General features: G+C 47.2%; 2 protein-coding genes across 2 annotated transcripts in view; both read left to right on the top strand.

The window, feature by feature from the left end:
• The window catches only part of LOC311108336 (putative neural-cadherin 2), a gene marked incomplete at both ends in the record, with an annotated part of 56,107 nt that extends 46,436 nt beyond the window's left edge, over positions 1–9,671 (top strand). Inside the window, 14 exons of the mRNA XM_084150963.1 lie at positions 715–908; positions 1,284–1,519; positions 2,231–2,508; positions 2,606–2,820; positions 3,581–3,708; positions 3,864–3,991; positions 4,889–5,000; positions 6,140–6,320; positions 6,424–6,590; positions 6,691–6,955; positions 7,437–7,617; positions 7,748–8,001; positions 8,764–8,921; positions 9,087–9,671. Of these exons, the coding sequence (XP_084007089.1) occupies positions 715–908; positions 1,284–1,519; positions 2,231–2,508; positions 2,606–2,820; positions 3,581–3,708; positions 3,864–3,991; positions 4,889–5,000; positions 6,140–6,320; positions 6,424–6,590; positions 6,691–6,955; positions 7,437–7,617; positions 7,748–8,001; positions 8,764–8,921; positions 9,087–9,671 (3,082 nt within the window). The remainder of the gene's footprint in view (positions 1–714; positions 909–1,283; positions 1,520–2,230; positions 2,509–2,605; positions 2,821–3,580; positions 3,709–3,863; positions 3,992–4,888; positions 5,001–6,139; positions 6,321–6,423; positions 6,591–6,690; positions 6,956–7,436; positions 7,618–7,747; positions 8,002–8,763; positions 8,922–9,086) is intronic.
• Positions 1–12,917, top strand: part of LOC311126543 (NADH dehydrogenase (ubiquinone) complex I, assembly factor 6-like) — a 308,710-nt gene that overhangs the window by 226,134 nt on the left and 69,659 nt on the right. The window lies entirely within an intron of this gene.

Raw genomic sequence — 12,917 nt, forward strand, 5'->3', positions numbered from 1 at the left:
AGCAGAGCAGAGCAGGGACAGGTGGAGCTAGTTAGGCTGAGTAGAGAGAGTGGTGAGCAGAGTGGAAGAAAATTAAGGTGGTAACCCGGTGGAGTGAGAGGCCCATGACAGAAGATATGAGTAGATAGCTGGGAAGGAGAAGAGTCACTGTAGCAGAGTGAACAAGGACATGTGAGGAAGAGAAGTTTGAGACGTGAGAAGTAGACTTTAGGAGCAGGATAGGATAGAAAGTTCTGCAGCATTAACATGGGCCTTAGGTAGGGCTGGTGGGGTTAGTGTAGTGAGAATGTGTCTATGGGGAGTAGAGAGAGAGAGGTAGAATGAACCTAAGGGGCTGTGGGAACAGGTTCAGGGGGAATAGGTTTTTGATAGAGTGCACAGGGGGCTAGGAGGGAGGAGGGACGGGTGTTGGTAGAGTGGAGGAGAGGTAGTGGGATAGGGTAGAGGGGGTTGCATTGATACTGATAGTGAAGCCATCTATAATGCATGTGGCTGTCTCCCTGGACAGTTCAGCGTTTTAATGTGAGATGGTGAGCACGGAGGGAGGCCAGGGATAGTCCTGCATGGATGAACACTGGGGGGGCTACTGCTGATCTCTCTTACTCTCTGTTCTCCCCCCCTCTCTTTTACTTCTATTCCCACTACCCCCATTTCCTCACGATCTTCTTCCATTTCTCTCTCCCTCCATCTCCTCCTCCCTCCTCCCTCTCTCAGCGGGATGTTCAGTCTGAACCACAACTCAGGCCAGTTGATTATCAGAGAGGGAGTCCCTGTGCCAGTGGGTTCCTACAGCCTGGAGGTGCGTGTCTCCGACAAGACCTGGCCCGATGTGACCTCCACTGCAGAGGTCGTCGTCATGGAGCTGGACGAGGAGGCGGTCCAGAATGCTGGCTCTTTGCGCCTGTCCAGTGAGTGTTTTGCACCCTAGTGTATCAGCCAATATTCTCACTTTTCACTCTTTTCGTGGTCACTGACCACAGCCCATGAGGAGCTAATGCTGTCATAATGTTTCCATGGTAACCGTGTCACGTGTGATGACATGCATGCCAGAGTGCTGTGTGGCAGGCTCTCTTGTATCTAATAGGTCCCTAAGGTCGTGGTTCATATCACCCCCAGGCACCAGCTGAGCATTTACAAACATCCGACTGATCTGTACTATCATTACCTGTAGAACATTGGGCAGGGGAGTGTTTTGCAAGGGGCAGTCCACTTTGTAGCGTGTTGAACTACAATATGATGAACTGAGTATACTAACCATTCAATCCCACCATCCTGTTGTGCAGACATCACAGTGGAACAGTTCTTCAGCAGTGCACCGGGTCAGGAGAGTCCTTTCTCCCGCCTGGGTCGTCTCCTCTCTGAGCTTCTCCAGACCGACCGGGACAACGTCCACATCTTCTCTGTCGCCAATGGCAACCGCCAGGGTGAGCGCGAGGTCAACGTGTGGTTCGCCGCCCACGGCTCGCCGTACTACAAGGCCGAGAAACTCCACGGCAATGTGATGGTGCATAAAGCTAAGGTGAAGATGGGATACACACTAGGTCTCTCATATAATACTTTGAATACGCATAAAGCTTCACACTAGACAACGTTACAAACATTCACACTATCCCACACACAGTGATGCACCACGAAAAAGAAACCCATATTTAAAATCTCACACACACTTAAACACACACACACTGACACCATGCTCAACAACATACATATTTCAACACTCACACACACACATTTAAACTCTCACACACACTTAATCACACACGCACAGCGGCACACTACTCGAGTGTGTGTAAATATTTCATAACCATTTAAGGCATGAGATAGCAGCTGGTGACCCAAGCTTGTGCTGGGGGAACAGAAAGGGAGAGAGAGAGAGATGGATGGAGAGAAAAAGAGGGAGGACAGGAGAGAATGTCTGAGTCTTTATAAAGTATTCACTAGTCCATAAATCCTAAACTGTTTTTTACTGAGTGTTGCGCTGCCCAGAAGCAGTTGTTTATACACTGGGTGTGTGTCGCTGACAGTTTTACTGCTGCCTGTTGAGATCGGATGGAACTGGCGAGTTGCTTTTAAGTCATTGGAGTCAGATTGAGTCAGAACGAATTCAGCCAGAGACATCACCTGGCTCTAAATTAAGACCAAGAAAGACTTATATGAAGATGATATGAAGACTGTTTCAAACCACTTTGATTTCACTGACAGGCAGTTTCTCTCCCCCCTCCTCTCTCAGTTGGAAGCAGCACTGGGTGTGTCTATCTCCCAGGTGGGCGTAGACGAGTGTCCCTACACAGACTGCAGTCAGTCGGGCGGCTGCAGCAGTGACGTCACCTTCAGCCTCACCCCCACCGCCCTCAGCTCTGGGAACACCTCCCTGGTGTCTGTCTCCGCCTCCTCTGAGGCACGCTGTGGCTGCAGGGCCAGAGAGAGCCTGCACCAGGCTTGCTCCTCCTACCCCCACAACCCCTGCCTCAACGGAGGCACCTGTCAGGACAGCGAGCTGGGATACAGGTATGACGGCCAAAGACAATTGGAGCCAAGAGCTCTCACTAGTTAGCATCAGCTGTTAGAAATAACACGTTCACAATGTTTTTCCCCTGCCGTTCAGGTGCAAGTGTCCACCCATGTTTGACGGGCCTGAGTGCCAGCAGACCAAGCACACCTTCCGCGGCCAGGGTTACGCCTGGTTCCCTCCCATCAGGCCTTGCTTTCAGAGCCACATCTCAATGGAGTTCATAACTGAGTCAGCCAATGGGCTGCTGCTCTACAACGGCCCTCTAGGCCCCGCCCAGGCCGGAGAGCAGGAGGACTACATCGCTCTGGGTAAGAACAGCCAACCTACATGTAGGCCCTGAACAGAAACAACCACACCATAGTCCATCCCACTCACTCCTACTTCCTACTTTCAATGTGTCTGGAAATGGATAGGTAAGCAATATGGTGATGGACTGGCAACCAGCGCTCTTGATCAAACCTCTAGTGGAGGTGGCATACTCATATCCTCATAAGCCTGCGTCATATTCAGGTCCCTATAAGCCATGTGTCTTTTATGTCAAGTTATGTCCCACCTAATCCTAATGTCACATCCCAGAGGTCCTATATGTCCTTAAAAGATGAGTCCAGTTTGGCCTTTAGAAAGGCCTTACATAATCTGTTTGGTAGTCCTGTCACATTAATTTATGTAATTATCGAGCCCGTTCCAAGTTCCCCGTTCTGGGGATAGCAAATCGAACATGGCTGCTGAATTGATTGCAGTGAAGCATTTTTCACTGGTGCTGCTCAACAGAGTAGCAGCGTAGAACACAGAGGTTGGTCAGGTCACACACCATGTAGTCATACACACTTTGACATGCATACTGTGAATGCAACATTAAGGCAGTTTACTCATCAATGTAACTCTGTATATTGGTGAGTAAGCCAGTTTCAAGCGCTTGGTGGCTAGATTGGCTTGTTTCCAAGAATGTGTTTGTGAAAATTACTAGATTGATTGATGGATAGTCAGAAACATATTTCCACTGTTAAGTGATCTAAAGCTTCTAAAGTGATTATCTCTCCACATCCCTATTTCCTGTCTCTCTTCCAGAATTGAGGAATGGCGTTCCGACCCTCAGCATCAGCCATGGATCGGGAACACTGACGCTCCAGCTCCCAGCGAGATCCACTGTCATGGACCGCCGATGGCACCGCCTGGACATCATCAGTGATGGAAAGGTCCAGACATATTCCCAGAGGGGTTGGAGGAGGGAAGGGTTGGGGATTGGGGAATAGCCTAAGAGGGAATCCTCATGGGGATGCTTACATTATGAACTGACCTAGGACCTGACTGTGAATGTGACGGTGTGTGCTAAATGATGTGTCTAATCCAGGCAGTTCAGCTGATCCTAGACCAGTGTTCGGGGGCAGTGGTGAACGAGGTGGAGGGTCTAGTGGTGGAGGTGCTGGAGACAGATCAGTCTGGCTGCAAGGCTTCTGGAGAGACCCCTGGCAACCAGAGGTAAGAGCAGACAACTGTAGACTACTAGACTACTACAGACCACTGAAGACCACTACTGACCACCCATGTTATACACAAGCTAACACTAGCTAGGTTTCCATCCAATTGGCGACAGATTTTCATGTGAATATTCTAAAATCCGCATAAAAACAATGTGCATTTTCCCACCAGAGATGTTTCCATCAAATTGACCTGTGGCAGATAACAGTCTGTGCGTGATGACGTAGTGCACATAAAAATACCTTTTGCGGTCAAATTCCCATGTACTGAATAAAAAAATACAAGTTAAATGGGTTTCCATCGCATTTTCAACTCTACTGATGGTTTTCTCACAAAATAATGTTGAGTTATATAGCGAATGTGCCCACTCTGGTATTGGTACATGCGCTATCTGTGCGCTGTGACTAGAGCTCACATATAGCCTACATTATGAGATTATTATTATGGACAAAAGAGCAAGATTATTTTGATTTGTCAAACGGCAGCCAAGCATCGATTATCATGTCACCAAAATAAGACCCTCAATATTTATTGGAAAGGAGCATCAACCTCATCACCTTGCACTTTCACCACCCTGTGAAGTTTGCCATAATTTATTTCATCTGTAGCCTAATAAACTGCATGCTTTCCCGACGATTCGTAGTGGAAGGACCACACAACATGTCATCGCGTGACTCCAAGTTTACTTCGATATAATGGTTATTATATCAATATTTGTGCATAGAAGCATTTTAATCGACATTTCTCGCATAATTCATTTTACCTACACAAAAAGATCCCAGATTTCCATCAGGCCTGTCATGACATTTTGGATCCGACATGTACTTTGCTTGCATAAAAAGGATGGAAACCTGGTTACTGACACTTATCTCTCTCCCTCTCCTCCCCATCTCCCAGGTTCCTGAATGTGAACCAGCCTCTCCAGCTGGGTGGGGTGAAGGAGACCTCCACTCACAGACGCTACAAAGCTTTCACTGGCTGCCTCAGGAACCTGGTGGTCGATAGCAAGGTAACCTCTCTACCCTAACCTCTCTCTTTCCCCCTCCCTTGCTTAGTACCTTTCTCTTTCTTTCGTTCTTTCGTTCTCTCCCTCTCTTTCGTTCTTTCGTTCTCTCCGTCTGCATTAAAGTCACACCTCCTCCTCTTCCTCTTCCTCCACCATCTTTTATTTCCCACTTCTCTAGTAGTTCTATCCTCTTTTCCTCACTGTCACAGTGTTTTCATGCTCCCCATCAAAGATTGACAGAGCTGTCTATCCGATCAGACTGATAGTGACAGGTTTATGAACAGGGCTCAGAGGAGACGGAGACTGGCAGCTATATTAATATACCTGGGAAGAAGAGATGCTTTCTTTTAGTCTGTTTAGTCTATGGGGTTGTCAATATTCATTTGCTTATGTGAGTGGGTTTTTCCTACAGTGTTTTAAGAGGTGTATGTGTCTTCCTTTTGGGAGAGTGTTAACTTCTCTCAGTCTCTTTTGTGACTTCTCCCTGCTACATGTGTGTGTGTGTGTGTGTGTGTGTGTGTGTGTGTGTGTGTGTGTGTGTGTGTGTGTTTTAGTCAATCTCTTTGTGTGTGTCTTCTGTTGGCACTGGCTGAGAGTGCCGGGGGAGAGAGTTGGACAGACGGTCGTTTGAGCACAGCCAAAAAAACTATTTCAAAGTCCAAATAAGAAATAAATTAAAAGAACATCTCCTCCATAAACTATTCCTGAAAGCAGATTAGCTTGTGTGGTTTTGCGTCCCTGCTGGGAAATATGAAAGGGAGGGAACATGAGACTGGAGTGGTGGCCATTTTGGCTCAGACGGCTGACAGTTGACCATATACAGTCCTGTTTGACATTAATAATTAGGAGAGAGGAGCACAACAGGACAGCATGAGTGATAACCATTTTGGATCAGACAGTTTACTATATACAGCAACAGTAGTAGCCATTTTGGCTCAGAAAGTTGACCATATAAAGCCCTATTTGACATGAGGTGTGAAAGGAGAGGATCGCAGGGCAGCAACGGCATCCATTTGGGCTCAGACTGTTGACATAAAGCCCCTTTGTAACAGAAATGTTGATAACTGACTCTGAGGGCTCTTTTTATGTTTCTCTAAGCTGATATTTAACCTATATCGTATACCCTACATCACTCTCTGTAGGTGTATGACCTGGGAATTCCGGGGGAGAGCTTGGATAGTTCCCCAGGCTGTGGCTTGACAGACGGGGTGTGTGTGACAGCGGGCGGACCCTCCTGTGGCGTCCACGGGACCTGCCTGGGCGAGTGGGGCTCCTTCAGCTGTGACTGCCACCCCGGGTACAGTGGGCACAAGTGTGACAAAGGTAAGTGACTTTGTTGGTGGACTGGTTCTTCTTCACAGCAATATTTTGGTGTGTGAATGTGTGTGTGAGAGAGTATTAACCATATTCCCTCTCTCCTCTGTAGCTCTACCAGAGTGGTCCTTCGACAGGGACAGTGTGCTACGCTACCAGCTGAGGGGGGGAGGTAGCCCCCGTCGTACACACATCCAGCTCCTGCTCCGCACACGCTCCTCCTCTGGCACCCTGCTCTCCATGACGTCCCGCGATGCCAACGAGTACATCATCCTGGAGGTCAGTGCCCTGGTGGAACATCACTCACAAGATACAATTTTATCAATTGGAAAGTAAAAAGTGGCAGCATTTAAAAAATGTCTTCTCTCCACTCTCTCAGATCATAGATGGCCACCTGTTGGTGCGTGCCAACCTGGGCGACGGTGCCCATTCCCTCCGCCTGGCCAGCCAGCGGGTCGACGGGGGCCAGTGGGTCCTCGCCAGCTTGCATCGTCATGACAACCTCTTCACGCTGCGTCTGGAGCAGGGTGGTGGCTCGCGGGAGGCCAGGGCCTGGCTGGGGAACAGGCGGGAGATTGTGGTGCACCCCTCCAGTGTGCTGCTGGGGAATGAACCCACCCCAGGACAATATGCTGACTTCCAGGGCAAGACTGTCTCCTCTTCTGTCCTTTCCATGTTTTCTTTACTGGTTCTCTCTTCTTTCCCCTCTGTCTCCTCTTTGTCTCAATCTATTCTCCTGTTTTCCTCTCTCATTTCATCCTCTCTTCTCATCATTTCAACTCATCCTGTCTCTACTCCTCCCGTCCTCTCCACTGTAATGATCTCCTCTCTCCTTGTCTCTCCCTGGGTGTGTCTGCCCTCTAGCTCTCAGTGTGTGTATCTGCTTTGGCTGGGTCAAAATGCCACAGGTCTATGTCAAGGAGTGACTGATCTTCTTTCTGTCATTATTTCTTTCCATATTTTTTACTCAATCTTTCCATTTTTTTACTTTACCAAGGCAAATACATTTTTTAGAAATAGCAATCACAGAAAACAATCATCTCTGATTATCTCCAATTATATATAAGAATTTTATCCTATTAGTATTTGTCAGTCATTAAGTCTCTCTCCCTCTCTCTCTCACAGGCTGCCTGCGGGATGTGAGGCTGAACGGCCACTCCCTCCCTCTGGATGGTCAGAGTACAGAGTTCAGCACAGTGTTGGAGCGGAGGGGGGTGACCTCAGGCTGTCACTCAGACGCATGCAGTGCTAAGCCCTGCCGCAGCCCCCTCTACTGTGTGGACCTGTGGAGGAAACACCAGTGCAGGTGGGTGAGGCTGGCTACACAGACACATTTAAACACATACAAACCCTCTCTCACACCTACACAATCTTACACATGCTAAGGACACACAGACATAGTTAAAAGAACGACCCTGTTCTCCGTCCTCTCTCAGGTGTCCAGGTGGCCAGGTGACGGTGACAGACGAGACATCAGGCCACCCCCGCTGTGTGCCCTCCCCCTGTGGACCCTCGGCCTGTCGTAACAGGGGCACCTGCCACGCCCTGACCCCCGACAGTTGGCAGTGCCGTTGCCCCGAGGGGTTCAGAGGTCAGCGGTGTGAGGTGGGCCAGATGAAAGCCCACCGCATGGCCGCCCTCAGCCCGGGCTCCATCCTGGTCATCAGCATGTGTCTGCTCGTCTTCTTCGGTAAATATGGCCGACTAAAACCCTCTTTTCACATGACCTTTTACCTTCAAATAGTGAGCTGTTTTTACGTAACATTGAGTGTGCCTAAAGAGATCAATAGAGTATCCATTATAATGCTGTCCATTAGCAGCATTGATAAAACGATATAGATAGATGTGTAGTTAGATGGATGTAGAAGGAAGAGCAGGGGAAATAGACTAGAGACTAGAGGGCCGTTCAGTGACGGTGACAGTGACACGTGACAGGTTAGCGAGGTCTGTATGAGCCTCTGACGGGTACGGCTGTGTGATGTCAGACTGGCAGTGCCCCCGAGGGCCCCTCTGTCAACGCTGACGGCCCTGATACCCGACGCAGAGAGATCATAGCCCCATGCCAGGGAAGGAGAGGGTGTAAAGGGAAGACGAACATAACAATCTGAGTGCTGAAACTAGAAATGTCAAGTGAGATGAGGAAAAAAGTGAAGTAGCTACAGTGGTGAATGTCTAAACATCTGTGATATATGATGGTTAGACTTGCAGGGAGAGTGAGGAGGGGAAATGGAGAGAGGTGTGCAGGGAGAGGGGGAAAGAGAGTGTAGGATTGCCTGAGGGACAGTGGCTGGCCAACGGAAGAAAAGAGGTGAAAGTGAAGGATACACAAAAAAGTTTTGTTTAATCTCTTTCCCATCCACACTCAAATGCTTGTAGAGTACAGTAGTGTTATCTCTCATTCTGTTCCATCCACTATAATGACTAAACTGTTGCCTTTCTCTGTGCCCGGTAGCTGTGCTGGTAGCTGTGACCGTGTGGAACCAGAAGGGCAGTCGTAGTAAGTTCCAGAAGAGGGGTGTGTACCACATCCCTGCAGAACACCAGAGCTGGGAGGACATCAGAGAGAACATCCTCAACTACAACGAGGAGGGAGGAGGAGAGCAGGACCAGGTACACACACACACACACACACACACACAGGTCAGACATTGCAGCACAGTGGAATTACCTACGTCGCTAGTCATTGAGATCAATTTCTAAATTGACCACTAGATGAAATAATTTACTTATTTTTCATACTTATGTTTTTAATTTGATGCCATTTCACCCTTCCAGAATGCCTATGACATCACTGAGCTGAAGAGGCCCCTGTGTTCCAGCCTGTCCCAGTCCTCATCCTGCACCACCGCCCCCCTCATCAAGTCCTCCCAGGGTTCCCAGGAGGAGGTGCACCCTGCTGGCTCAGCATGCAGCTCGGGGGCCCCCTACCTCCACATCCCCCACCACCACCACCACCATGCTAGCAATGCAAGCTATACTAATGATAGTAATGATGCTCATTCTAGCTCCGTGGGCCACTGCCCCATGGACTTCAAGAGCTACGTGGCGCGCATCATCTGGGAGGCCGACAACGACAGTCAGGCGTTCCAGCCGGACAGCTATCACGTCTGGAGCATCGAGGGCGCCGGGTCCCCGGTTGGTAGCCTCAGCTCGCTGGGTTCTGCTATCTCCCACGACAAAGAAGAGGAAGAGGAGGGAGCAGCCTTCAGCTACGACCGGCTGTCCCACTGGGGGGACAAGTTTGAGGCTCTAAGCGAAATGTACGAGCGACCGGCGCTGGCGCTGACATACAGGGACGCTTTGAGTTACAGCCAGAGTCAGAGGAGCCGTAGTCAGGATCACCTGCCACACCCATTTTAGGGTCCTCATAAACCACAACCCTGACTGACTTAGTACCTGCTAGTGATTGTGTATGGTGTGTCAATGCTGGTTGGTTGTAAGGGAAACAAAGCACACAGAAAATTGGCTCCTGTAATTTTTTTATTCATGTTGACAGGTTTGCTGAAGCTTTATGTGGTGGAAAAGGGGTTAGAAGTCTTAGTGAGATTAATTTATTTATTCCGTTTTATTTCTCTTGGTGAAGTGTTGAAACTGTATTTATTTTAGCTCTGAAATTATGTTGAACCAACAGGGACAATGTTGTTCTTCTACATTATAAGGACTTTGAACTCAATGTGTCAAATCTATAATTTACCGGTACCCCTTTATTTTGTATTATAACGTTTTTGTTTCAGACATCCTATTGGATCAAGACAGTCATGCGAAGGAAACGGGCAAATGGAGAAGCTCTGATTTGTTCCTTTACAACATTCTATCCTGTGAGAATATATATGGACAGCATTTTAGCCCTACACAGGGGGAGTTCACCTTCTTCAGTTGAGCAGGAGGTAGATATGATCTAGGAGGTACCTTATATAACTAAAGGAACATTTATTAGATGAAGAAAGCAGTCAATACCACATCGTGTTGCTTGTTCCTTGATATGTATAAATTATGAGTAACTCATATGCAAGAGATTATAGAGCCTCTAGACTATTGTCAAATACTTTCCCTTTCAATCACGGTCTAATTGCACTAGTGGATGATTCTCAGTCTTGATTGCAGAATCCATTTGCCAGAAAATAACTACAAACCTTAAAATGCTTAGAACGGTAAAAGCATTGTTGATATGCCTGGTGAGAAACCTTCACTTGGCATCAGTGATGTGTATTATAGAATATAATTATGGGTTTCAGATAGGAAATATTTTTATACTCCAATATAGATATAATGAACCCAGCCCTTGTGGTGCACTGTGTTTCTGTGTCTTATCAGGACATGCTGGGTGGTGTTCCTTTCTTCTATTTCTAGCTCTATGTTGGTTCAGAGATGGTGTTGTGTGATGCCAATCATTTCTGACACTTCCTGTCTCTATTGTCTTGGAAACAAGAGGATAGGATGACCCCACAGTGTCATGACAACGTCTGATGAATGTGTTGTGCTAAAGGAGCCAGGAAATGAAATGTCTCCACAAATACAGGGAGGTGTTGGCTGGGGAGGAATAGTTGTGAGTAGTCAAAGAAAAGTCAAACAGTACAATCACAGAAACTCCATTGCCAACAATTATTTTACAAATGATCTGATTGAAATTGTTCTATTTTTGTTGCAGTAGGTAGACAGAAACTCCCAAAAACTAGCTCTCCAAAATGTCTTCACTTTATGATTTTGTTCTTGATAGCTCCTATGTATAGCTGTATAAACAAATATCCCATATTTTCCATGGCTGTAGAGTTACTGTGATGCACAGTGGGGACAAAGTGAGAACCAGGAACACCACACTAACAAACACACTGATAAAATCCCTTCTGGGTGTTATCTCCCGAGTGGCGCAGTGCTAGCTGTGCCACTAGAGATCCTGGTTCGAATCCAAGCTCTGTCATAGCCGGCCGCGACCGGGAGACCCATGGGGCGGCGCACAATTGGCCCAGCGACGTCCAGGGTAGCGGAGGGAATGGCCGGCAGGGATGTAGCTCAGTTGGTAGAGCATGGCGTTTGCAACGCCAGGGTTGTGGGTTTGATTCCCACGGGGGGCCAGTATGAAAAAATAAAATAATGTATGCACTCACTAACTGTAAGTCGCTCTGGATAAGAGCGTCTGCTAAATGTAAAATGTCTTCACATTTCAAATGTCCCCACTATGCATCCAAATTACTGGGGGTGCCTTTTGTACGCTGGTGTTTGGTCCAATTATCACCTGCACCCTTACATTTTTTCCCCATATGATTTAACTGCAGTTGCTATGTTTGCATATATTAACCAAAAACTACAGATACAATGGATAAACGTGGTTGCAGCCATTCACTGAATTTGATCAAGATACACTTGGACTCAAGAACTCACAAACACAGTAAGGCTTCAGTCCTCGCACCCCAACGTCCCTACTTACTGTATTCAGGACTCAAGGTCCTTGTCCCCATGTTATTATGTATATATAATGTACATATCTACGTTTTATAGCAACCTAACGTCAGATATTCCTTTTGTATATGACTTTTAATAAAAATAACTTTTTCTCAAGGCATTGCAATTGGTTTTGTCACTTTCTTTGTCCAATGTATCAATGGCTGTAACTCCATCTCTATATATGGACACCGTTAATGAGCCATGGCCCATGCTTTATCAGGACATAGCACTGTATGAGAGAAGGTACAACAACAGTGATTAAAGGGATGAGAAATATGGACATGATTATTCTTAACATAGAGACACACTGCCCTCTTGTGGTGAAATCTGCAGCTCCTAAAGGCACAGTGAGGCAGTTTCAGATCTTTACATGAAATACATGAAAAATAATTTATTTGGTCAAATGATATGTTCAATTTGTTGTATTTTCTCTCAAATATGTTTTTCTATTCCTACTGTAGATGTGTCTGAGATATGGGCTATTTGTACATGGAGATGGTAGCACATGCACATTAAGTTGGAAAATGAAAGTTAGAAACCTGTCATAAAAGTGAAAGACTCATTATGCAGTTGGGTTGAGGTTGGGGGTGGAGGGTGAAGGTCTCTTTGTCAGGGTTGGTTTAAGAGGGATGGGTGGGGGGTTACGATAACGCTGGCATGTAGAGGTGGGGGCCATGCATTCCCAGGCCAACACAATAACCTCTCACAACCGAGGCTTGGGAAGGGGGAGGGGGGAGAGAGAGCGGCCCATGGCCACCTAGATTACCCCCTCAAACACACACACACACTGGCCTCATGGTAGAGACATGCATCATCACACACAGACCCCCAAGTGGAGCTGACTGACCAGGGGTCATTGCCACTGTTCAGTCCTTTCAGGGTGGGGGACATTAGGGGGACTGGAGATAGGACTGGGGCCATTTTCTTAAAGGCCCAGTACAGTATATTTCCACACTATGAGGTTGGAATAATACTGTGAAATTGTGAAAATGATAATGCCATTTTAGTTTAAGTGACATTTGAAAAGACCGCCTGAATTTTCAGCATGTTTTGGTGGGATGGAGTTTTGGCTTGCCTGGTGACATCACCAGGTGGTAGATTAGTTAGACCAAAAAGAAAGAGTTCAAAACTTCTCTGCCAATAACAGCTAGTTTTCAGTTTTTC

Source organism: Coregonus lavaretus, assembly GCF_964263955.1.
Source record: "Coregonus lavaretus genome assembly, chromosome: 3".
Classification (NCBI taxonomy): Eukaryota; Metazoa; Chordata; class Actinopteri; order Salmoniformes; family Salmonidae; genus Coregonus; species Coregonus lavaretus.